This window comes from Polypterus senegalus, chromosome 1 (genome assembly GCF_016835505.1).
Source record: "Polypterus senegalus isolate Bchr_013 chromosome 1, ASM1683550v1, whole genome shotgun sequence".
Lineage (NCBI taxonomy): Eukaryota > Metazoa > Chordata > Cladistia > Polypteriformes > Polypteridae > Polypterus > Polypterus senegalus.
The window spans coordinates 287093378-287119280 of record NC_053154.1 but is presented as its reverse complement, the minus strand read 5'-3'; the positions used below and the strand labels follow the sequence as shown (position 1 = coordinate 287119280).

The 25903-nt window shown below is 39.5% G+C and overlaps 1 protein-coding gene across 5 annotated transcripts in view; it reads left to right on the top strand.

Moving 5' to 3' along the window:
• Positions 1-25903, top strand: part of vti1a (vesicle transport through interaction with t-SNAREs 1A) — a 504072-nt gene that overhangs the window by 329858 nt on the left and 148311 nt on the right. For 3 of the 5 annotated variants that reach the window (XM_039776469.1, XM_039776448.1, XM_039776459.1), the window contains one exon: positions 8725-8786. In XM_039776469.1, the coding sequence (XP_039632403.1) occupies positions 8725-8786 (62 nt within the window). Of the gene's footprint in view, positions 1-8724; positions 8798-25903 lie in introns of all 5 variants that reach the window. The other 2 variants (XM_039776478.1, XM_039776486.1) reach the window with 1 other exon arrangement.

Genomic DNA, 25903 nt, shown 5'->3' with positions numbered 1-25903 from the left:
TGATAAATCAAAAATTTAAATATTCAGTTCATCACACAGGATGTTATAGCAGTGTTACCGTAGGAAGAACTCCATTTTCCAGCAGCCCAATGGGGATTACCTACATAGGATGATTGGAACGTTGGAACAGTAATAGTAGGGGCTGCTGGGAACAAAAGACATTATAGGGAAGTTCAAGGGCCATTCTTTAGCTGTGTACCAACCAAAGAGCAGGGTTACCATTATCAGTTTGTGGTGCCCGAGACATATGTGCCCACGTTCCTACAATATTACCATGATAACCTAATCGGTGGTCATCTTGGACATACGAAGACACTTTTCAAAATCCTGGAGATGGCATGGTGGCCGACGATACGCAAAGTCGTCTACATGTCCAGACTTGTACCACCTGTCAGCAATACAAAACCCCACCTAGTCTTCCGTAAGGACAACTTCAACCAGTCACCATCACTTTCCCAGGAGATAGCCTAGGCGTGGACCTAGTGGGACCCTTTCCTGCCAGTAAGGACCAGAAGTCCTAGCTGATGGTGGTTATGGACTATTTTACCTGATGGATGGATCTATTCTCCATGGCTGTTGTCACAGCCAAGAAGATATGCTCCACCCTGAAGGGGATTGAAACTTCAACTCCCAGCAGTCTCTGCAGTGGCTCTGATTGGTCATCTACTGATGGGGCACGGGCTTTTGGGAGGCTGGCGCAACCTGTGAAGAAAGGAGCGCTCCTGATCCCATTCACCTGTCTTCATTAGGAATTACCAGTAGGACTATCTTTACATTCCCATTCAGCGTGCTGATCTCTGGACTATCTACCTCCATCATTGCACTTCATCAGTTGCTGTTTTCTATGGACTTTATAGTGAGTGTTTATCGTTGTGGTTCATTGTTATGTTACATCTGTATCACCGTAAGGGAAAGGGAATTTGGAGAATTGTGGGGACGGACAAACTGGGACAGACTGTGGTGGTGTGTCACCACATCCACACAGTCAATTCAGTCCCAGTTCGGCACAGAGCCTACAGAGTGTCACCTCTGAAAAGAGGAATAATCAAGGAGTGTGTCCACCAGATGTTGGTAGAGAATTGCCTTCTCTACAGATCTGGGCTCTTCCACCAACTGCATGAGGTAATAATGCAAGTTAGGCCAAACCAGATTGCTCTGAACCTTCATCCCAAACCAATGGACCTCACCCCCCGGCAACTCGTACTCCAGCCGCGATAGGTGGATGCTAAGCCCTACCAACATGAGTGAGTCCATTCCTAGTAATAAGGGCATTGACAGGTGGTCACCTTCCAGGATGTAAACTTCTGTCTCCCAATTGCGTCTCATGTAAGCAGTGCCTCATGGGAACCTTGCCCTTTGCCCCGTGAACCCTCCCATCCACGAGAAAGAATTTTACTTTCGCACTTTCCTTTAACTGCTCATGAGGCACTTTAAGCTTTTCCCACAAGCTGTATTTCATAAAGGTGTAAGTGCTGCCTGTATGTACGACTGCCTCTCCATTGACTCCTTTCACTTGTATCGGCACCACTAAAAGGGGCAAGGTGGCTTGCACCAAGGTGAGTTTGGCACGGGATTTCACTGGAGCTTTTCCTTGTGGTTTGGGACAGGGGACTTCTCAAGATGTCGGCCCCTTTCGAGACCCACTAACCCCGATGGCTGCCCAGTCCTTTTCCACTTGGGGACCCAACTTTACCAACTCATCCACTGATTTTATGAACCCCTCAGAGTAGCTGCCACCCGAGGGTCACATGCATCAAGGACACGTCACAATATCTCTTCCTCGCACATGTCAGAATGCCACTTCAGGCACAATGCACAGAATTCAGGGACAAACTCCCTGAGACTCTGTGATGGCTTCTGCACAAAGGTCCGGAGCTTTTCTTCCCACAGCGCCTGGTGTTCATCTGAGAGGAATGGATTCAGAAAGGCAGCGTGAAACTCCCCCAGTTGTTACACTTGTGCCACTCGGCAAACCACCAAGAGTGAACCAGACTGCTGAGTGCTGTGTTTAGGAATCCCCGCAGCTAGGCCCCAATCAGAGGATGCAACTCCACGAACAAGTCAACCTCCTCTACAAAGTCGGCAATTCTTGTGGTTGCTGAGGGGTCAGTTTAGGAAACTCCATCCGCGGCACCACAACTGACAAGGACGACAGTCACCAGTCGTTCTCCACTCCCGCTACATGAGTCGACTGTCTTAGTGGCTGTGAGACAGCACGCCAACACTCCTGCACCTGCCTCCTGATCTCCTCTCTCATATTTGCTTCCAAGTGCTGCATGCACTACACAAAGGATTTTTCAAGACGCTGTACTCTCATAGCCGCCTCGCCAGATACTCGGGTGGCCATGGATAGTCTCATCACGATTAATAAAACTGCACAAGCGGTGACGTGAACCCATGCCTCTAACTGCTGTAGTTGCAGCATCATGTCTTGCAGAACCTGTCCCTCGCAGGTCTCCTTGTATCCAACAGCCCCTGGACCCTCAGTAGAGGACCAATCAGTGCCACTGCAGGGACTGTTGGGAGTTGAAGTTTCAATCCCCAGTAGCAATGCTACAGTGTTTGCATGCCGTCGAGTTAGTGAAAGGCTGGTGTGACACTAACTGTCAAACATGAAGGAAGAACTGTGATGGTCTGGAGTTCTTTTGCTGGAGGCTGAATTGGTAACTTGCACAGAGTGTCTGCTATTCTGAATCATAAGGATTACCGCACTTTGGTCATTGTAACAGCAAAAGGTGGCTACTTTGATTAATCAAAAATTTTATGCACACTTAATGATTCCTTGACTTTTTTTTATTTGCCATTGTTTATTTGTTTTATGTCTTGATTTCATGAAACATTAAGATATTAAACTGCAGGCATTTCCCAAAAAACTGAAAAAACTGAGTGAGGTGTTCTAAAACTTTTGACCGGTGTGTATGTATGCGTGTGTGTGTATATGTGTACACATATACAGGCACACATACACAAATTCTTGGCAGCATGGCTTAGGAGTATTTATTTAAAATAAATCCACTACACAGTTTTTCTTTATACAAAGTACATGTAAATATAATTTTACTAAGTCACCATCATGCTTTCTAATAGTAAGGAAACTTTAAAAAAAATCCAAATCAGTTTTGTTCACTCTGTCACTGTATAATTACCTCTAAGATCAGACATCTTAGTGGGTTTGTCAGACATTGTTATTGTGTGTTTTGTCAAGACATAACTGTGAGATCATTTATACGCATTTTTTGCATATACCCTGAAATAAATGTTTTATGGAAATGGATAGAGATAAATAGTACTCCATCTCCACAATTGTGTCTATTATTGGATTTTTCCTCTATACTGTTGACTGGTTCGCAAAAAATTCTCTTTTATCTACAATTGCAGCTAAGCTAATCTTGATATAAAAATGGAAACAGCCTTACATTTTTTTATACTGGTGAAGATATTTTTAAAATCTGTTTTAAATGGAATTATCAGCTTCAAGGATTAATGGTTCCACTCATGGGATTTTTACCTACCTGTCTCCTATATTTATTTATTTTGAATAATTTGATGATTCAGGTGTGATTACTATATATTTCTGAATAATTAAAAATATTTTCTCTTCTAACCCTTGTTCTATGTGTGGTGGTCATAGGGGAGAAGGTGTATGATATGTTTTTGACTTCCGTTCAGTTGTTGTAATTCATATTCATGGGTACAGCAGGGTCTTTGGGGATGAGGTACCTGTTTGATGAGTTGGTGTTTACATGTTTGAGTATAGTTATTATTTCATGTCACATATATAATAAATAACTACCCTCTTTCAAAATAGGAGTGATACAGAATAAAGTAGGATGTATCAATCTATGGCTAACATAGTACAACACTTTACTGCTATGGATATACCAGACACCACAATGTACCGGATTCACATGGAACTGAAAACCCGATGGAAGAAACTGGCCTACTTGGACAGTGATTCATTTCACCCTACTTTCTTCTGTATCAATCTATTACTAACACGGTATAACACTCTACTGCTAAAAATATGAGTGAAAAATATGTCAAGTGATAAATTCAGCAAGGTAGGTAAATTATAAAGTGTGCTATAAACTCCATGTAAAACAAGTTCAACTAAATGTCTGTAGACCTTTTTTTTAAATTGTATGCATATATAAGTAAAAAAAAAAAAAAAACTTAAAAAAACTGCAACATCCTGCCTATATGACCTATTATTTTTAAGAATTCAGATTTTGTTCCTCTTTTTATATGGTATATTAAAACATTTTGTTGTGGAAGAATAATAATCTGAATTTGTATCATATTTTAAAATGAATATTTTGCTTTTAAATAACACCTAAATTATGACTCTTGGTTCGATTCATGTCACAGTCTCATTAATGGACATGAACTCAAATTTGGTGATCATCTTCTAGACCACCATTAGTAATACATATTGTGACAGGCAGAAGGAAACCAGATTAGAAAATGGTGAATCTTTGGGTTACCAATGCAGTAATTCCCGTTTAACACTAGAATTACCAGAGCCTACGAAAAAACTTGTAGATCCGTCCTACCTTAAAACACTTTGCACCTCTCCATCAGAGTCTTTTGTCCTCTAAATGTGTGGATAAGCAGCAAACAGCGTACTATCACACCCCCCCCCAGCACAGTTGTCTCAGCTCAAGTCTGTTTACCTGCGTGTCAGTTGCTTAGAGTTGTATAGAGCGAGAAGTCAAACAAAATGACACCTTTTATAAATACTATATCATTATTTGGAACACTTGCATTTCATGTAAACACATCATTAAAACAGAAATGTTTTTCATGTTTTGGTAATAATTGACAAAATGTAGACATGAAGTGTATAATGTGTGAAGCCTGAATTCCAAATATCAAAGAAACACTTTCACAAAAGGTACAGATATAACAGAATAAATGCACTTTTATTCAAAAATATAACTGCAGAAAAACAACCTGCGTTAGGGTGCGATATTGATACGCATTTGCTATGCGCGCTTCGGTGGCACAACGATATCAGCTATTGACTGGTAATCTAAACTTCACGGGTTCGATCCCAGAAGAGTCCGTTTTGAGAAGTGAGCTGCACGTATTCTTACTATTTTAGAATAAAAACATACATTTAATTCTAGTCTGTAACAGCTGGTGTAATTTATGATACTTGTAAAGGTTAGCTTTGTTTTTTTTTTTATTCAGTTTCATTCTCTCAGCCGCGTTCACGATCCCAACTCAACCCCCCAAGCATTTGACACTGCTGTTTTCACATAGACACGATGTAACAGAGTTAAACTCAAATTATGACGACGATTCTACATCGGATCAAGAATGCACGTTTGCCAACGCTGTACTTTGTATATGTACATGGGAAGCTCCATACTTGTGACTTTACGCTTATATGTTAAAGGAATAAGCAATGTCTGATAGTCTTTAACATCTTCATGTACACAACGTATGTTTACAGTTTCAGTGTTACAGTGATACCTTTCGTCAAGACAGTCCCATCTGACAATACAAAGGTCACTACCTGAGTCCAATAATGCCGAGATCTTGCAGCCCCCCAACTTCACCGAGCCCATTAAGCTATCCTTTTTATCTGAATAATAAGGAACACGGGAGCAACAAACCTCGGCGAGACCAATTTCCATCGGTTGAGCAGGGAATAGGCGACATTCCCTCGCCAAGTTGCCGGGTTGATCACACCAGAAGCATCTTCCTGAGGAAAGCTGATTTTCAGGATTAACAGCACGAAGATGCTCTAACCTCCGTTCAAAGCAACGAACATTCCCTGGGCGATCTCTCGGAGGCTGCGGAACAGCATAAGGAGCAGCAAATCCACCACTTTTTCTCCAAGTGGTTTGAGAACCCTACAAACGTCTGGCTATGATCGTCAACGATTCAACATCATGACGAAGGAATTCATCTCGGAGAACTGCAGGTATCCCTGCCAGCAGTATATTCATGACAACCTTTTCCACAACTCGCTTCATCTCGTTCCCCTCAAACCAGCAGTGAACTTTATGAATCAAATCTTGAATTTGCGCACGAATGGGTCCATCCATGTTCAGTTTCCAATCATGAAGCGCAAAATCTTTAGACAAAAAGCTTGTAGTTTTTCGTAAAACAACATGCTGCTTCAAGAAATCATAATCGCAGAGTTTATCACGAGGCGCAGTCCGTAAAGCAATTAAGGCATCCCCAGACAAAAAGGGGGTGGCGATGACAGCCCAGTTTCGTTTGTCCCATTCCAGCAAAGTCACCACATGTTCAAAAGCCAAAAGAAACATCTCTAGGTCATCGGAAGGCCCCATCTTCGTCAGCACATCCTTGGAATTACCAGGGTAGAGCAGGAACCAGATCATCCTTCCAGTCAGGAGGAAGTGGGACATTTTGAGCGATCTGAAACAACTCCTCAGCGTTCATCTGTGCAACCACTCCTGGTACCACTTGTCACGCTTGGGTCACAGATTTGCACAGAAACACAGCAGGTTGTAGAGACAGGAACTTTATTCAAACACTGCAAACAAACATGTCTCTTTTTCAAAGGTTTAAACGCTCTCCTTAACAAAACGGAGACGACAGTACCGTCTAACAATTAAAAGAATGCAAACATATCCTCCTCTTTAAAGGAGTGCGCATTAGGAGCAGGGAAGATCTGAGAGATAGAAGGCAAACAATCAATCAAAAATTGACAGGAGCTGTTTGACTTTTAAGTCTGTGAAGTACCGTGTGGATCGCGCGATAGCTCAGCCGCAAGTAAGGCCATCAAGCAAGGGAGTAATGTGAAGGTCGTCTTTCAGTGTCTTTTTTAACCGATAGGGGTGTGAGCAGCTCCCAGCACACAATATACTTTTGGTCAATTGCCTTAATGTTACACTGCAAAAAAGAGAGAAATGCAACCTTTAACTTAAGTAAATTTATTCTAAGAAAAAAAAATTGCTTGTGAAGAAATAATGATTTTTATTAAAATCACGTGTGCCACAAGTTTTGGCACCCATGTATTTAATACTTTGTAGAGCCCTCTCTTTGCCAATAAAACAGCACTGCATCTTCTCCTTTAACATCTTATAACGTTGGAGAAAATAAAGCAGGGAATCTGAAACCATTTCATGTTACAGAAGCTCTCCATATCATCCAGGGTGTACTCTCCTCTTCAGTGACCCACAGGCCATGCGAACAGCAGCACTAACTGGTAAGAAGGGGAGGAGTCCTGAACCGGAAAAACGAGACGCGATTTCAATTGGTGTGTACAGTCATGTGTGAAATGGAAGGAGAAAGTTCAACAAAGCTCAAGGAAGATGCAAAGCTCAGTGGTTAGCAAGCGTGTTATAAACCTTGTCAATGTCAGGTGCTGTGGCTGTGAGCGTAGATATTACTTGCTAGGAGCAAAAAGAGAGAGGAGTAGAGTCAGAAATGGTATTCACAAATTCAAGACAAGCCAGGACAAACAGCATCAGTTTAAACTTAATTGTTCCCTTCCCCATGAGCTACCCCAATATAATAAATATTCATATTAATTGAATTTTTAAAACAGAGTACGCACCCCTGACCTTCAAAATCATTTCCATGTGTGTCTGTTTACTTTGAATGGGGGTGCTCCACATTCCCGCTTTCAAAGATTCTTTAAATATTCATTCTCAAATGCAGACTAGGGTGACCACATACAACTGACACAAAACACAAAAAAACTACTGAATGATGTAAATTAATAAAAATCGTAAATATCTAATAATGATATTACTATATCCTAAAATTTAACATAATCTGTATACTTTCCTGTAAAATGGCAATGGCCATCAACAAAAGCTAAGTAACTTAGAGAAACAGAAAAAAAGCAGGGATTGATCAAATGCAGGAATGTTTTACTCATGAACATTTGTGTAAGCAGCTTCATTGGCCTAATAGTATATACAGTACTTTTTATTTGGCCGATAGCTTTATCCAAGATGATTTGCATGATGTAAGATACATTTGGTTACATTTCTGTTGAATTTCCAATTCAAGCACAAGCAGGTGAATTGACTTGTACAGGGTCACTCAATGTCAATATCAGGACTTGAACTATCAACCTCAGGGTTTGAAGTCCTTGGTCCAGAGCCTTAACCACTACAGCATACTGCCTGCCAATAATATTAGCTACAAATATTATATACTGGAAAGTACTGTTAGTTATATAATACTTCTGATACATCCATTTAACTGACGGCACTATAACTGTGGCTCATTGTCTTGCGACATTTCCTGGGCAAAGCCGAGTAACACAGCTAGTATAATAGATTTACTCTTCTAATAATTGGGCAATACAGTGGTAACGTGATCAGCACTGCTACCTCACAGAACATTCTGGGTTTTAATCCCATGCACGGGTCCTGCTTGGGAGGGTGGAGTTTGAACATTCTTCCTGTGTCTGCATGGGTTTTCCTCCCACATTCCAAAACATGCTTGTTAGTTCAATTAGAGAATTGAAAATGTCCCTGTACAGATGTGTGTGTGCTTATGAGTATGTACTGTAATGTGACTAGCACCCTGTCAAAACTGGTTCCATCTTTCTCCTGGATAGCGACTGTTGTTATTTTCAGATTTTTAACACATTCAACATTTATTTCTGTATGCTAAGAATTTCTTTTTGCGCTCCATGCCATAAAGCAAAGTGATAATGTTGATAGATCCTGTAATATACTTAATGTGCAGTTTGAATTCTGATAGTTTCCATACTTATTCTGTTTTTAGCTTCGTGAAACGGATGCTAATTTGGGAAAAAGCTCAAGGATTCTAACAGGAATGATGCGAAGGTAAGAACCAGGTAGGAGTTTACTGTGTTTCTTTAAGAGATCAAACTATAATCAGGAGCAAAAAAGAAGACATACAAATACATTTTATGTAAATTTAAAAATAAGAATTTTTAAATGCTAAATATTAATTAGAATTGGGGATATACACATTAAAAGCATAGATTTTGTTCTTACTTTACATATTGTATGCATAAAGGTTTATGGGCTTATAGGGCCTATATATGTATGGTGTACAGTGAAATTCTTACTTGCATGTGCTAATCTATACGTGAAAGTTTGGCACCACTGTCAGCAAGTATACCTGGCATGCCTTGAAACTTCTGTGTCCCTTTCCTAAACAATCTCAGGACATATTGTATTTGTCTTACAGGAAAAATGTTTGTAAGGCTGAACAATAATCATTAAAGGCAAATGATTTTTTAAAATACTATCTTTAGAATTTGATTTCTTTATTGAAAATCAAATGCAGAATATTGATATTTCACAGTCCTTAGAGTTAGGTAGCCATGCTAGTTTATTGAACCCTATGGACAAGGGTTTTACAAGACACATCTTCAAGTCAATGAAAAGTGGCCTTTAGCACAGGCAGTTTAATCAAAATGTTAAACGTATTTAAGAATGTTCATGTTTTTACATCATTCAAGTTGTAATCCATCGGCCAAACCAAGATATACATTTATCATTTGTTAACAGTCCTCAAAGTATATCAATATGCAATATTAATGCTTTGGAAGTTTAACTTAAGGTTCATTTTGATTGTTGAACAGCAATGTTAAATACATATACATTTCAGTGAAAAGGAAAAGCCCTAAAAACACCCCAATCACAAATGTATTTTAATTCATAGGACTAATTTAGTCACTTGTTCATAACTATATACAGTATATATATATATATATATATCATTAAAACAAATGCCTATATCGTACTAAGTTAGTAAATCTTCCTCTACTTTCACTACAGAGAACGCTTCATCCTTTTTCCCAAAGTGTAATGAAAAAACAGTCTTAACGCTGACACAACAGCTTTAGAAAGGAAGAAAAAAAAAGTTCACTTAAACGTGTGTCATGTCTCCATTTTACAAACTACTTCCATTTCTGCTTGTGAACCATAACGTAAAATTTTTGATTAAGAGTAATATGTAAATGGCACCAGCTAAATTTAAAATCCAGAGCAGAAAGGAAGTAGCAATTGAAATAGATGCTTCAATGCTTGTAGACAATCAAAACCAGCACGGCTTGCCGCAAGGCCCCCGGTGATGCAGACTGTAACCAATATTCTGCATATGTCTCCATTTTGTCAAATCTCATTAGAGGGTCTGCCTGCTTTATGTCATTGGAGCTGTCCAGAAATCATTCATCATTTTTAGTGTAAAGTAAATAACATGCAGTTATTTAAATAATATCATATTAATGTTAAAGTTCAGCTGTCACTTAATGGTACAGCTTAATCAGACGTAGCATTTAGAAAAATATGTTTTCACGTGGCTTTACTGGGCTTTCAGGTTAACAGATTCAAATCAGGATTTATGAGTTTTCTAAACCAATGCATTCCTCTATTTTTATGCTTGATAGACTCTGCCTCTCGTATGAAAGCAGAGGCTGGTTGTTTTAAATAAAAATAAAGCCTCTCTTAATATTGAGTTTGAATAGATTCTGAAGGTAATTTATAACCTCGAAAACACAAAGAAGCCAAAACTCCCTGTTGCCTTTTGTGCCAGTCTTTCCTCAGTAATGCTGGCTTTTTGTAAACATTTCACTGTATGAATGTGGTAAATAGAGATACGTGATTAATATCTGGGATTATACCTTTTAGTTATTTATTTTTTTATGTTGCATGTAAATTTGACTTTATATGCATGAATCCACATCAGGTCAGTTTTTTTATAGTTAAATAAAAACGAATATACTCTGACAATTTTCCATTGAATTCAGGTCAGTCAGATTGCTCAAATTTGCAGTTAAATAGCTAAACCCTAGGTGCAGGGGCAAATCGTTCATGGAGCTTTCAATACATTTATGATCAAGTCTCACCTCTCACAATCTCTTTTGCAAAACTCCTTGTCAGTCACTGCCAGTTACTCACAGCAGAATCTGACAGTCTCATGTGAGCTAGTGCTGAATATGCAACTCAGGGTAAAGAAACCTCTTAAACAGTCAAGTGCGAGGACACTGTTCCAGAGAAATTTATCATGCAGAATAAGTGGTTTAAAATGAGAGGTTATTTTATATATTCTCAGAGGTGTAATTTCAATACCTTGTGGGCACTGATATATTTAATTTATGTGGCCCAGATGATGGGCACTGGTGCATTTTCTGTGTCGGAACTTGTAAGGCTGGATCTAAATACAGGATGTTAAAGCAACTGTAAAACAAGATAATTCACCCTGTATATTGCTTTTCATGTCTATTGCTTCTGTTTTCCTCTTGTGGTAAAATTCACTGGAGAAAAGTATTGTGAGCAGTTATGTTACATAAAATTGAATGTACTGTAAACTGTCCTCCATGATATTCACACACTCTAATCTGCAGTCAAATAACACAATTCTAAGCATGAACAACAAAAAGTACTGAATTCTGACAAGTGATTTATATGGTTTTAGAGAGGCAGTCAGGGCCTCAATTAAAAAAGCTTTAGAAGAAAAACTATGATTAGACTGAATGGCAAAGTATTAAAGTTAAATATTTTATTTATTTAGGAAATACATAGTGGTGCATGGACTATTGTGATTTTTCTTGCATCATGGAGGCACATTTCAAGAAATTCCAGGAGTCTTGAAAGTGTGCATTTGCACTCAGTTACTAGAATGTCACTTTAAACAATATATACACTTTTTAAAGAAGCCAAAAGTGGCCAGGTATTTTTTAAGGTTTATTTGTAAAATTTTACTTAGAGTGGAAGTAATAATGACAAAAATTGAAGGAGAGTTTATACAGTGTACCAGTTTACGTGAATGAAATGTGATAACAAATTGTCCACAATTTTGCAAAAGCCATAGGTGATTCCTAGGGCTTGTGCAGACCCAGCTCAGGTATAAATGCTGGACTCAATCCAGGGACTGGTATGAAGGCAGGCCATTATCCTTAGAACACAATTACCTGATGGGGAAAAGACTGAAAAAGAATCAGTAACAGTTAAGTTCTAGTAACGTGGAGTCTGTAGATGCTTTTTAAATCAAAATGCAAAATTTATACAGTTGTAAAGGTACATGAGGTGTTTGTATGTGTATACACGTGTATTTTAGATATGCAAAGTGATGCTTTCATATCTTTCTACTTACGTTTGAACTGTTGTCTTTCCATTTGAAACACTAATTAACCAACATAAGTAGTAATTAAATAAATGTCTTATATATAAATTATTGTAATGTATTTTATTAAGCATTGGTAAGTACATGGAACAGCAATAATAATTAGAACACATTATGTTTAATCAGTTTTTTTGTTGCACTACCTTATTAATTTAATATAATTAGCTAATTACTTGACATACATGTGTGGATATATTTGAAGACAATTGTAGCCCTACTGATCAAGGACGTCAAACCTCACAAAATGGAGAACCCAAAATACAAGGTAAAAAGCAAAACTTGGCTGCTCTGATCCTAAGCACACGACTCTTGGAATCCAGTCTACTTACTGGGGTAGCTCTCATACTTTTCTTCCAAAGCACAAGCACCCTTTATCATTCCCTTGTCTTGCTGTCTCTCGGCTCTTGCCTCTTGTTCTTATTAGTGAGCCTTCATTCCAGCTTTCTTCCTGACTCTGAACTAGTGGTTTAGCTCTTTTTAATGTGGTATTAAAAGCTCTCTCAGGAGCACTTTTCAGCCAAGTCCAAGAGCAATCGTGGGGTCAGATACTACCATACTTTTGCTAAAATGACACCATGTAGGCTAGAGCTTCTTTGGAAAATAGTGGTGTTCCTGCACCTGGGAGGCTTCACATTCCATTAAATAGCCTTTTTTCTAAGGCTGCCTCAATGTTTGATATCTATTGAGAGACAATTCAATCCATCTTCTTTTAGTATGGGACTGTTTATTGCCATCTGTCAGTCTCCTAGACTGCCTCTTATCAGTCCTTCCCTTTGCAAGGTAAACAGTTTACCGCATCTATTGATTATTGTGCACCTTGTACAGAAGCACAGTTAACTAGGAAAATATTTCTTAGCAAACATCCATGGGGGGACTCTCCTACTGCCATCTAGTGTTCTACAAAGATTTTGCCTCTTTCCTTCCTGGTCTTGGCTGTCTTTCTCTTTCCATCTCTCTCTCTTTCTGTCTCGTAACAGTGCCCTTGCATGCTCATCCCAAATACCCAGTATACATATAAGGAATATCAGCCTGCAGCCTTATCTTAATAGGCAGTTATCAACTTAATATTACTTTTCACAGCCTTGCACTACCAATAGCTTGAAATATTTGAGAGTTACATTCAACAAGATGCTGGAAACATTTCCTAAGGAATGTTAATCTATTCTAAATTGATAGCACCACATGGTTTCTGTACATTTTTTCACTTATTCTTGTCATGAACTTCCTATTACTTCTTATTCCAAAGGTGCCATATTGGATTAAGAGGTAAGGACTATGGAGGTCATTGGACTATACCGAAGTTACTATAGTATTCTTTTTACCATCTTGAGGTTAAACATGCTTTGTGACATGATATATTATGCTGCTGAATGTATCCATTTGAAAAAGGGTAGACTGTGGCTATACAGGAAAGAAAATGTTCAGAAAAAAAGCATAGGTATGCTTTGGCTTTTAGGTGGCACCAAATTGGTATTTCGAGGATTAATATGAGCCAAGAAAATATTCTCCATGCTATTACGCTCAGCCCCGTACTATTGATAAAATGCAATACTGCATACTTGGACACGGTTTATTTAAAAATCTGACCTCCCCATCTTCATATCACTATAGAAGTCAAGATTCATCATACCAGGTGACATCATGACAATCCTCAATCATCCAGTTTTAGTGATCACATGCCATCTGTAGCCTCATTTTATAATTCTTACTTGATAGGAGTGGAACCTGGCATGGCTATCAACTGCTTTAGCCCATACGCTTCAATGACTGAAAGTTTGAGTGTCTGTGACCTTTCTGTTAGATTAAATTAGCCTGACTGTTCTCCTCTGACCTCTCTCTTAGATACAGTCTTTGACTTAGAACAGCTACTCAATGGATGCTTTATTGTATTGTACCATTTTCTACAAATATATAGACAATAGTAAATTCCAGGTTGCTGGAACCACCGCACATCTCTCTATTAAAAAAATCTTGGGACAAGACGAGACTTTTCAGAGGGATGAGACAAGAAATTTTCAGAGAGATAATTTCAAGTCCTGCAAGATGAGACTTTGTGCCAAGAGATGAATTGAAAGCCTAACCGGTCCAAGTGGGGGCAGAAATAAAAGACAAACAGTGGAAGAAGAAAAGACAAAGAGTAGAAGACAGAGTAGAACATTGTAAAAAGGTTCAAAAACGTTGGCACGATACAAATGCAGAGCAGGTTAGAGATTATGAAAGTACTAAAATTCGAAAGTCTCAAAAAACTGATAATAAAGATCGCATTAGTGCTAACAAACGGAAATTATTACTCTGTGAAATAACGGAAGAGCGAAAAAAGATCAATTATATGGACATAGGTGATATGACAGAAGTATGAACATATTGTTCGGCTTTAAAGTTTAAATCAAGAGATTGTAGATCATCTAATTCGTGTTGCCATCAGGGAAAAGTAGTATTTCTTCCCAATGAAGAGATGTATCTGCGATAAGTAAAAAATGTGTTATTTGGTGAAAATGAAATCCACAAACACTACAGGCAAAATATTCGAATCTACAATAATCTGTTCTCATTCGCATCAATCAATGCTCAAAATGTAGATTTACACAATTCAAGACCATATGCTATGAGAATTTGTGGTCCCGCAACAATTACAACTACTACAAGTTTAATTTCAAAGAAACCACAATTTGGTCAGGTCTATATTTATGATCACGGGGAAGCAATGCATCATAGAATCAAAAGAGTTAAATGATCGGACGTATTAGAAATTCTACAGCCAATAATGGATACAAATCCATATGTCCAAAAGTTTCACACTTTACACGAAATTTATCTGAAAAACACAGACAAAGAAGTTTTCTTGGATTTCTATGTGAATCTGAAAGATCATGCTTGCATATATAATAAACCAACATGTGACAAATTGTCAGCAATAATAGTTTCGAAAGACAGAGATATCAGACAGAGTTGTTTTTCATATTTATCCAAAGCAAGTAGAGTGTTTTACCATGTTTGCCATAGATTGATATAGGAGAAAGTAGGGTGACGAGTGCACAGGACCCGCACGAGGGTTGGCGAGCAAAGCAAGCAGGTTGCAGAGCCCCCTAGTGTCACTAATAAACATGACATGGTCAAAGTCATTTAAATCTTGCATCTTGTTCATATATACAGTACATAAGGTAAATCAGCCCCGACACAGACAGACACGCAGACTCAGTGCACTCACTTTTTATTTCATTTCTTTTATACTGAACTAAATGCTCAAATCAGCCAAAATTACTATTGCTCAGGCCCTTCTTTCTCTCTTCCTCTCTATTCTTCTGCTGCGTCCACTCCTTCCCTTGCAAGCTCTGTCCTCTGGCCGTCCTAATGAAGTGAGGTGGCTCCTTTTTTTTAGGTCCTCTGAGTTTTCCAGGTAGCTCATCAGTATTACCTGTAATCACTCCCAGGTGTGTTGGAGGTCAGCTATAGGGCTCTGCAGCTCCCCCTGGCAGACTCCACGGAACCCAACAGAGCCTGCACCAAACTTCAGTTCCCAGCATGTCCTGTGGGAACCCGTGGTGCCACAGCTGCTCAAGGGGATTGCCCTCTAGCATCCAGGTGGTGTGGGTAATGGCCAAGGTTGCTCATCTCAATATATTGTGAACACAGTGAACGTGGCCCCAAAGGGGACGTGGCCGTTCTTTTGAAACCCACTCTTAAACAGTGATAGAATGGGAAACAAACACAGCTTTTTAACTCCTCTTTGCGGATCAGCTGCTAGCCTGCTGCTTGCTACTGTGCTGCGTGTTTTGCATCTCACACACGGCTTCGAACATTTAAAAGACCGCACCACGGCTGTCCTAGTGTCTCACTGCCTTGTCTCTCTTCCCCCAGACAACCTCTACTTTATTCTTTGTGCTTTATTATGCTGTATTCGAATAAAGTTTCTGTCTCTTGAAAACCCTGAATGAACCTGTGCAACATTGTGACCCAAGCATGACAATATATATGGGAGATTCACACTAAAGAGGCCCCAAATATTCTGTAATAACTCTCGCTAGGATGAAGCAATCTAGCAAACAACGTGCAATGTGCTCCTCAGTATATGGACCTTCAAACAAGCTGGGATCCCCCTGCCTCGGAGCGATGAAGTACGTGCCGTACAGCTGTTGTGACGTTTAACCTCCATTTGCAGCTTCTGGATGCATACCGCCTATACCCGTTCTCTCAATCACTCGACTTCTCATCAGGGTGATGGTGTACAGTATTGATCAGCATGTCTTCATGGTGCAAACCTATTGGGCCTTTAAGCGATGTCAGAATCAACTGGATGATCGTGAGTTAATGGAAGGTTACTTCCAGCAAGATGGAGCAACGTGTCACACATCAGCAAGTCGTATGAAAAGGTTTGGGAACTCCTCTCAGCCTGCATAATAATTTACTCTACTTTCAACAAAAAAGATAACAGTGGTATGTCTTTCATTTCCTAGGAACATCTGAGTGCTGGGGTGTTTTCCGAACAAAGATTTTTAGTGAAGCAGTATTTAGTTGTATGAAATTAAATCAAATGTGAAAAACTGGCTGTGCAAAAATTTGGGTACCCTTGTAATTTTGCTGATTTGAATGCATGTAACTACTTAATACTTATAACTTGCAACAGCAAATTGATTGGATTAGCTTGTTAAGCCTTGAACGTCATAGACAGGTGTGTCCAATCATGAGAAAAGGTATTTAAGGTAGTCAATTGCAAGTTGTGCTTCCCTTTGACTCTCCTTTGAAGAGTGACAGCATGGGATCCTCAAAGCAACTCTCAAAAGATCTGAAAACAAACACTGTTAAGTATCATAGTTTATGGGAAGGCCACATAAAGCTATCTCAGAGGTTTAAACTGTCAGTTTCAACTGTAAGGAATGTAATCAGGAAATGGAAGGCAAAGGCACAGTTGCTGTTAAACTCAGGTCTGGCAGGCCAAGAAAAATACAGGAGCAGCATATGTGCAGGATTGTGAGAATGATTACAGACAACCCACAGATCAACTCCAAAGACCTGCAAGAACATCTTGCTGCAGATGATGTATTTGTACATCGTTCTACAATTCAGCGCAGTTTGTACAAAGAACATCTGTATTGCAGGGTGATGAGAAAGAAGCCCTTTCTGCACTCACGGCACAAACAGAGTCGTTTGTTGTATGCAAATGCTCATTTAGACAAGCCAGATTCATTTTGGAGCAAAGTGCTTCGGACTGATGAGACAAAAATTGAGTTATTTGGTCATAACAAAAAGCATTTTGCATGGCGGAAGAAGAACACAGCATTCCAAGAAAAACACTGGCTACTTATTGTCAAATTTGGTGGAGGTTCCATCATGCTGTGGGACTGTGTGGCTAGTTTAGGGACTGGGGCCCTTGTTAAAGTCGAAGGTCGGATGAATTCAACCTAATATCAACAAATTCTTCAGGGTAATGTTCAAGCATCAGTCACAAAGTTGAAGTTACGCAGGGGTTGGATATTCCAATAAGACAATGACTCAAAACACAGTTCGAAATCTACAAAGGCATTCATGCAGAGGCAGACGTACAATGTTCTGGAATGGCCGTCACAGTCCCCTGACTTGAATATCATCGAAAATCTATGGGATGATTTGAAGCAGGCTGTCCATGCTCGGCAGCCATCAAATTTAACACTAGAATTACCAGAGCCTACGAAAAAACTCGTAATTCCGTCCCACCTTAAACTGCTTCTTAAATCCCTTCACACCTCTCCGCCAGCGCCCTTTGTCTTCTAAATGTGCTGATAAAGAGAAGCTCGGAGCAGCCGGCTATTCCATCCCCCCACCAATTTAGAACGCGCACGAACTTCTCTCAGCTCATGCCTTGATTGAGTATCTGGGAGTGAAGTGGAGTTTTAGAGTGGAAATAATAGATCGTTGTTTGGAACACACGCATTTCAGTTCTGTTCCGTTTTTACAGTAATCTGTGTCAACACATTGTTAAAACAGAAACGTTTTTTTATATTCTAGTAGTAGATGACAAAATGTAGGCATAAACTGTATAATGTATGAAGCCTGAAGTCCAAATAGCAAAGAAACATTTTCACAAGAATAACACAATTGCTTTTATTCAAAAATATAACTGCAGAAACAAAAAGCCGCCTAAACATGTGACATTGACACCACTTTATTGTAACTGCCTCCGTGGCTCAATAGACTCACCCCGCTTGGGAATCAAAAGGTCACGAGTTCGATCCTGTGCTCCTCCGTTTTGAGAAGTAAACTGCTCTTAGTCTTACTGTTTTAAAATAAAAGCATACATTTGATTTCAGTATGTAACAGCCGGTGCAATTTATGATCCTTGTAAAGGCTAGCTTTTTTTTTAATTCACTTTTCATTCTCTCAGTCGCGTTCAGAATCAATCCATACAACCCCATCTGACACAGCGGTTTTCACTAAAGGCGCTATAGCTCTGCAGTGTACCACGATGCATACTAACGCCAAACACCCTCAACCCAGGAACATATATTGGTGTAAAAGTATAACAAAAGTGCACTTTTATTCAAGTGCACTTTTTCCATCGCCTTTTCCTGTAAGAAGCAATGTACACACTTCTCTCTATGCTGTGGTTTCTATTACACACCTGAAAGAAAGAGACAATACATGTGAAAATATAATCGCACTAATGCAATATTATTTGAAACGAACAGCGTCAGATCGGGTGTGAATTTATGCAGGAACTGGAAATTCTCTGATGCGGGACCTTCCCCCAGGGAAGAAAGTGCAGTGTCAGGTGCTCATTCAGTGTAATAGAAACCATAGCACAGAGAGGTGTGTACACGCAACAAGTACACGTGTCGTAAATGTAGGAAGGACGGTCCTTGGGTGTGTGGGAACTGTTAATATTTGAATGTGATGATTTTATATAGCACGGAATGAAAATCTGCACTTCTTAGCATTGCACCATGCAAGCTGTCGTATCAATCGCCTACTGTAACTTGCTTTCTTTTTCTTGGTTATACAGGTAGTTTTGAATAAAAGTGCACTTGTTTTGTTTGAAATGAAGTGTCTGTGTGCACTTTTCGTGGCATTACACGTGTATTTTTGAGCATGCCCGTTTGAGCAGTATAAAAGTATTGAAAAGTATAACAAAACAACGGGCAGATGGGGAGTGTCTGATGATTGCATATAGCGCCGAAGTTACTGCTCTTTACTATTCTCTCCTCTGCGTGCCGAGTACAAAAGAAACAGAATACAGGCGCGCTATAGCTCTGCGTTGTACCACGATGCATACTAACGCCCCCACCCGGTTCTGACACACAGGCGCTGGCGAAGCTGCCTTCTTCGTATCTCTCCGTCACTTGATTTTCTTTTTATTCAGTTTTATTGAGTGTTCCTGCCAGTCCCGCATGTTGCTGTATGCTGGATATTTTCACATGTATTGTCTCTTTCTTTCAGGTGTGTAATAGAAACCACAGCATAGAGAGAAGTGTGTACATTGCTTCTTACAGGAAAAGCGATGGAAAAGTGCACTTGAATAAAAGTGCACTTTTGTTATACTTTTACACCAATATATGTTCCTGGGTTGAGGGTGTTTGGCGTTAGTATGCATCGTGGTACACTGCAGAGCTATAGCGTCTTTAGTGAAAACAGCTGTGTCAGATGGGGTTGTATGGATTGATTCTGAAGCGACTGAGAGAATGAAAAGTGAATTAAAAAAAAAGCTAGCCTTTACAAGGATCATAAATTGCACCGGCTGTTACATACTGAAATCAAATGTATGCTTTTATTTTAAAACAGTAAGACTAAGAGCAGTTTACTTCTCAAAACGGAGGAGCACAGGATCGAACTCGTGACCTTTTGATTCCCAAGCGGGGGGTGAGTCTATTGAGCCACGGAGGCAGTTACAATAAAGTGGTGTCAATGTCACATGTTTAGGCGGCTTTTGTTTCTGCAGTTATATTTTTGAATAAAAGCGCAATTGTGTTATTCTTGTGAAAATGTTTCTTTGCTATTTGGACTTCAGGCTTCATACATTATACAGTTTATGCCTACATTTTGTCATCTACTACTAGAATATAAAAAAACGTTTCTGTTTTAACAATGTGTTGACACAGATTACTGTAAAAACGGAACAGAACTGAAATGCGTGTGTTCCAAACAACGATCTATTATTTCCACTCTAAAACTCCACTTCACTCCCAGATACTCAATCAAGGCATGAGCTGAGAGAAGTTCGTGCGCGTTCTAAATTGGTGGGGGGATGGAATAGCCGGCTGCTCCGAGCTTCTCTTTATCAGCACATTTAGAAGACAAAGGGCGCTGGCGGAGAGGTGTGAAGGGATTTAAGAAGCAGTTTAAGGTGGGACGGAATTACGAGTTTTTTCGTAGGCTCTGGTAATTCTAGTGTTAACTGAACTGGAGAGATTGTGTATGGAGGAATGGTCAAAAATACCTCCAGGCAGAATCCAGACACTCATCAAAGGCTATTGGTGGCGTCTGGAGACTGTTATATTTGCAAAAGGAGGCTCAACTAAGTATTGATGTAATATCTCTTTTGGGGTGCCCAAATTTATGCACCTGTCTAATTTTGTTATGATGCATGTTGCATATTTTCTGTTAATCTAATAAACCTGATGTCACTGCTGAAATACTACTGTTTCCATAAGGCATGTCATATATTAAAAGGAAGTTGCAACTTTCAAAGCTCAGCCAATGATAAACAAAAATCCAAAGAATTAATAGGGGTTTCCAAACTTTTTCATATGGCTGTATATATATATATATATATATATATATATATATATATATATACATACAGTATATATATATATATATATATATATATATATATATATATATACACATACAGTATATATATATATATATATATATATATATATATATATATATATATACACAGTAGAGTCCCGCTAATCCGAAAATCCGCCTAATCCGAACAGGACTAGGGAAAAAAAAAAATTTTTATAAAATTTCTGAACTTGCAAAAGTAAAGAAAACATGTTTTTTTAAGTTATGTTGTACGTTTAATGTACATTTAAGAAACTTGTAATTTTTCAATTTCGCTGTCTACCTAAAAATCCAAAATACAGCCTTACTTAAAATTGAAACAAGTTCGAATTTACTAACATATGTAGAATCCATGTTCTGTACAGCATTTACACAAAACATAAAAAGCAAAGCATTATCTAAGAGATAAAGTCAGTGATCTTCTTCTGATGCAACAAACTAAAACGGCTTGAAGAAGCAATGTTTCGCCAACGCCCCATACACATAACATCTGTTGGGGTTGCATCGGCGTGTTGCTCAACGTAGCGCAAAGCGAGATCAAGGGCACTGGCTGCGGCAGTGTGTGGAACAACATCAGTCGGCGCGTCCTCTACCTCCTTACTGTCGTCTGCGTCGAGATCAGCTGACGTTCCCTGCTCAGCTGCCACAATGTCCTCATCTGTGTATTCTTCATGGCCACAGTCGTCAACGGCCGTCCACTCTTCCACGCACTCTTCTTCTGTATTTTCACAACCTGGCATTCTTTTCACCAATTGAAGAAGTTCGCAATTTTCTTTTGTCGGGGGGGGAAAACTGTTTGGACAAACTCTAGCTCAGGCCAGAGATTTTTCCAAGACTTCTGTAAGGATTCCTTGCGTGTGTTTTCCCAAGCTTCAGCAACCCAGTAAATAACATCTTTGATGTTCATTTTCTTGAGTTTATCCAAAATTGTTAGCTCTTCATTATCTTCAAGTAGGCTACGAAGAAGCATTTTTCTATAATTCTGTTTCAAAGCCTGCAAAACCCCTTGATCCATTGGCTGCAAAATTGAAGTGACTTTTGGTGGGAGAAAAATAGCCTTGATATCATCGCAAACAAGTTGCATTTCTTCTGGATGTGACGGAGCATTGTCTATAAGTAACAAAGCACGAGGAGGCAATCCATTTTCTTTGTTAAACGCCTTTACTTTTGGCACAAATTGCTTGTCAAATCATTCTTGGAACAAGGCACGATCCATCCAAGCTTTCTTTTGATTTCTGTAAAAAACAGGGAGAGAGTTCATGTTCTTAAAACAGCGTGGTTTTGCCGATTTGCCGATAACCATCAGTGGAAGCTTATTTTTGGCAGAAGCATTGCTGCAGGCCAACACAGTTAGGCCATTTTAAACCCTGGTGCAGATCGTTCCTCTTGTGATGCAAGACTTTTGGTAGGCAATGCTTTAAAGTTAAGTCCTGTCTCATCTGCGTTGTAAACTTGCTGGGGCGAGTAGGAAGAAATGATGCATTTGAACTATTCAAGGTATTCAACAGCTGCTTCGTTGTCCGCTGACAATTTCTCCCCAGTTATTGTAAGCTGCCTGATTTCGTGTCTTTTCTTCCATCTGTCTAAGAAACCACAACTAGCCGTAAATGATACGTCACCGTCCATGAGCTTGTTTAATTGAAGCGCCTTTTCTTGAGTTAGAGGGCCAGTGATAGGGATTCCTTTCTGTCTTTCTTGTGTAAACCATAAGAAAAGTGATTCGTTCAATTTTTTGTAAGAAGACACTGTCATCTTGCTACGTTTTTCAATCGTTTTTTCACTTGTGGTAGTGCAAAACTGCTGAATTTTACCTCTGTTCTTTTTCCAATCGGAAATTGTTGCTTTCCCGACACCAAATTCCTTCGATAACTGAGTGGCACTTTCACCTTTGTCAAGTCTTTTCAACACTTCCAGTTTTTCTTTTAATGTACACGAGTTATGTTTACGTTTGCTTGCCATGATGATTAACAGCAGGGACAAGCACAGAATGTAAAGAAACCACACTACACACCACTCACAAGGACTCACAAAACACAGGGCAAGTGCGCGCACACGAACAATAACATTGCACAAAACACATCACTCAGCAGTAGCAGGTGGCACACTGACTCAGTGACTCATAGTTTGGGAACGGAAATCAAGAGGAATGCATAGGTCTAGGCGGGGGTTCTAGGTCACTGCCCTTCCGCTACTACTCACGTACCGCCCGTCATATCGATTTTACCTCCGATCACAGTCACACTACATTGCAGTTTAAATTGCAGTGTACTAGAATACGTAATTTCTTACCTTTAATTCTTGACACATCAGACGCTTAATACGCCTCATAAAGTCAATATATGGCATTATATGACAAAACTCCGCCTAATCCGAATTTACGCTAATCCGAACAGGGTTCGGTCCCAATTAGTTCGGATTAGCGGGACTCTACTGTATATATATATATTGTCAGGGACGACAACCGGGCCGGGACCCCCTGAAGGACCGGAAGAGGCTCTACGCCCACCCTGGATCACGTGGGGGCCACCACCCTGGTTGCTTTGGGGGCCACGGATAGAGGGCTTGGAAGCCCAACCCTGTAGGGGCCCATGGTCACCGCCAGGGGGCGCCCCGATGCCTTTGGTGCCCTGGACCTCAGCACTTCCGCCACACCAGGAAGTGCTGGGGGGAAGAGAAGAAGGGACACCCGGAGAGTTTCCGGGAGTATAGCCAGCACTTCCGCCACACAGGCGCATGTCAGCGGGTGATTGCCGGGAAGCACCTGGAACACATCCGGATGTGGATAAAAGGGGCTGCCTCCCTTCATTTGAGGCTGGAGTCGGGTGGAAGCAGGACAAAGCAGGAGAGAGTGTGGAGGCGCCCAGAAGAAGAAGGCATTGAGAGGCCAGGACTTTGGGGTACAGGGGTTTGTTTGCACTGACTTTGTCCGGGCCACGTCCACAATATATATATATATATATATATATATATATATATATATATATATATATATATATATGTGTGTATGTATGTATGTATGTATGTATGTATGTATATATATATGTATGTATATCTATACTAATAAAAAGCAAAGCCCTCACTGACTGACTCACTCATCACTAATTCTCCAACTTCCCGTGTAGGTAAAAGGCTGAAATTTGACAGCCTTATTCCTTACAGCTTACTTACAAAAGTTAAGCAGGTTTCATTCTACACTTAACGGTCGACAAAGTCCGCCATGTTGAACTTTCTTATTTATGGCCCCATCTTCACGAAATTTGGTAGCGCTTCCCTGCGCTAACCGAAACCAATGTACGTACTTATTTCAGTTGTATGATGCCACTGTCGACTGCCATATTGAACTTTTCAACGTCACTAATTCTCCAACTTCCCGTTTAGGTATAAGGCTGAAATTTGGCAGGCTTAGTCCTTACAGCTTACTTACAACAGTTAAGCATGTTTAATTTCGAAATTCTACGTGTAACGGTCATAACAGATGACAACGTCCGCCATGTTGAACATTCTTATTTATGGCCCCATCTTCATGAAATTTGGTAGGCGGCTTCCCTGCGCTAACCGAATTTAATTTATTTTATTTATTTAATCCAGGGCTTCTCCACTGTTTTATTGTTCGTTTATTATGATTATAGTTATTGTGTAGGTATTTTAGACTTACTTTACATTGTTCAGGTACCCATTTCCTTTATCGTTCCAACCATACCCCCATTAACATGTCTATCGAGGTGATCACCATTTATCAAAGAACTGTCACTTACCGAGTGGTTTCCATGCCCGGAGATGGCACCTGCCTTTTCCATTCTTTTTGTTACATATTGCACGGCCATATCAGGCTCACTCTTTTTATCCGGAGGAACATTGTGTCTTATGTATTGAATGACTGGGACAGGTTCAAGGCGTGGACTGATGATGGTACAGGAGATAATTATACTACACAGCAGCACTATAAGAGTGAAATGCCTAAGCCCTTCACCTATGGTTCTGCATGTGAGTTGATGGCTGCCGCTGAATTGTTCGGTTGTCGCTTTCAAGTGTACCGAAATGGCCAAATATTTTACACCTTTTGACCACTGCCAATGCCTCTTAAACATCTTAGATTCACAGGTAATGATTTTAGTAGTGGACACTTTGATGTTTATGAATGTTTAAACTCTCAAAAGCTGGATGTGAAGTTATCGATGAAACCGGTTGTATGCTTACAACGCTTGACAGATGCTTAATGTCACTTCAACACAAGTCCTGCAAATACTGTCGTAATTGAAACAAACCATGAAACTCAAACTGATTATGACAGCAGCAATCCAAGCTGTGAGATTTGAGACAAGATTACTTTTCACATGGCCAACTGTACGTTAAATGCTCAAGAGTAAGCTCAGCGCACAGCTTGGTCATATTACAACCGGAGGGCCGAACTGACAATGTGGTATACAAAGAGATCCTTAACAAATAATTATTTGTATATTTTCCCTTAGTTTAAAAAGGTTTAATTTTCTTCTTTAATAAAAATTTTAAGGCAGTACTGCGCCGCTGCGAAGCGCGGGTATTTTGCTAATATATATATATATATATATATATATATATATATATATATATATATATATATATATATATATATATACCAAATCTGTTTTGAAGTTTCATAGGGTTTACCTGGCACCATTCATTCATTTCATTATGTCATTTAGGACCCTAAGAAGTTATCTACTGTTAGATGTAGACTGCATTTCACAAAGCTATTCATGAATGCATAGAAACTGTATGCAGGTGGTCAGAAAGAGCAGAAGTCGAGCTCCTCTGTGCATCTCTGTGTAAACTGTGTACAGTATGAGGAAAAGACAAGAAATGTTTGTCTTGGAATAACAGTCTGGGAGAAGAAAGACTGCATCCTCTGTTGAAAGGGTCTTATTCATAATGGAGCCCAAATCAGAATAATTATTTTTCTAAACTAATGTGTATGCATGTGTTTTTGTCTGGCTGTTGATCCCAGGGCACATAAGAGATTAACCGATATCATTCACTACTGCCGTCATTATTGTTAGTTATTTAT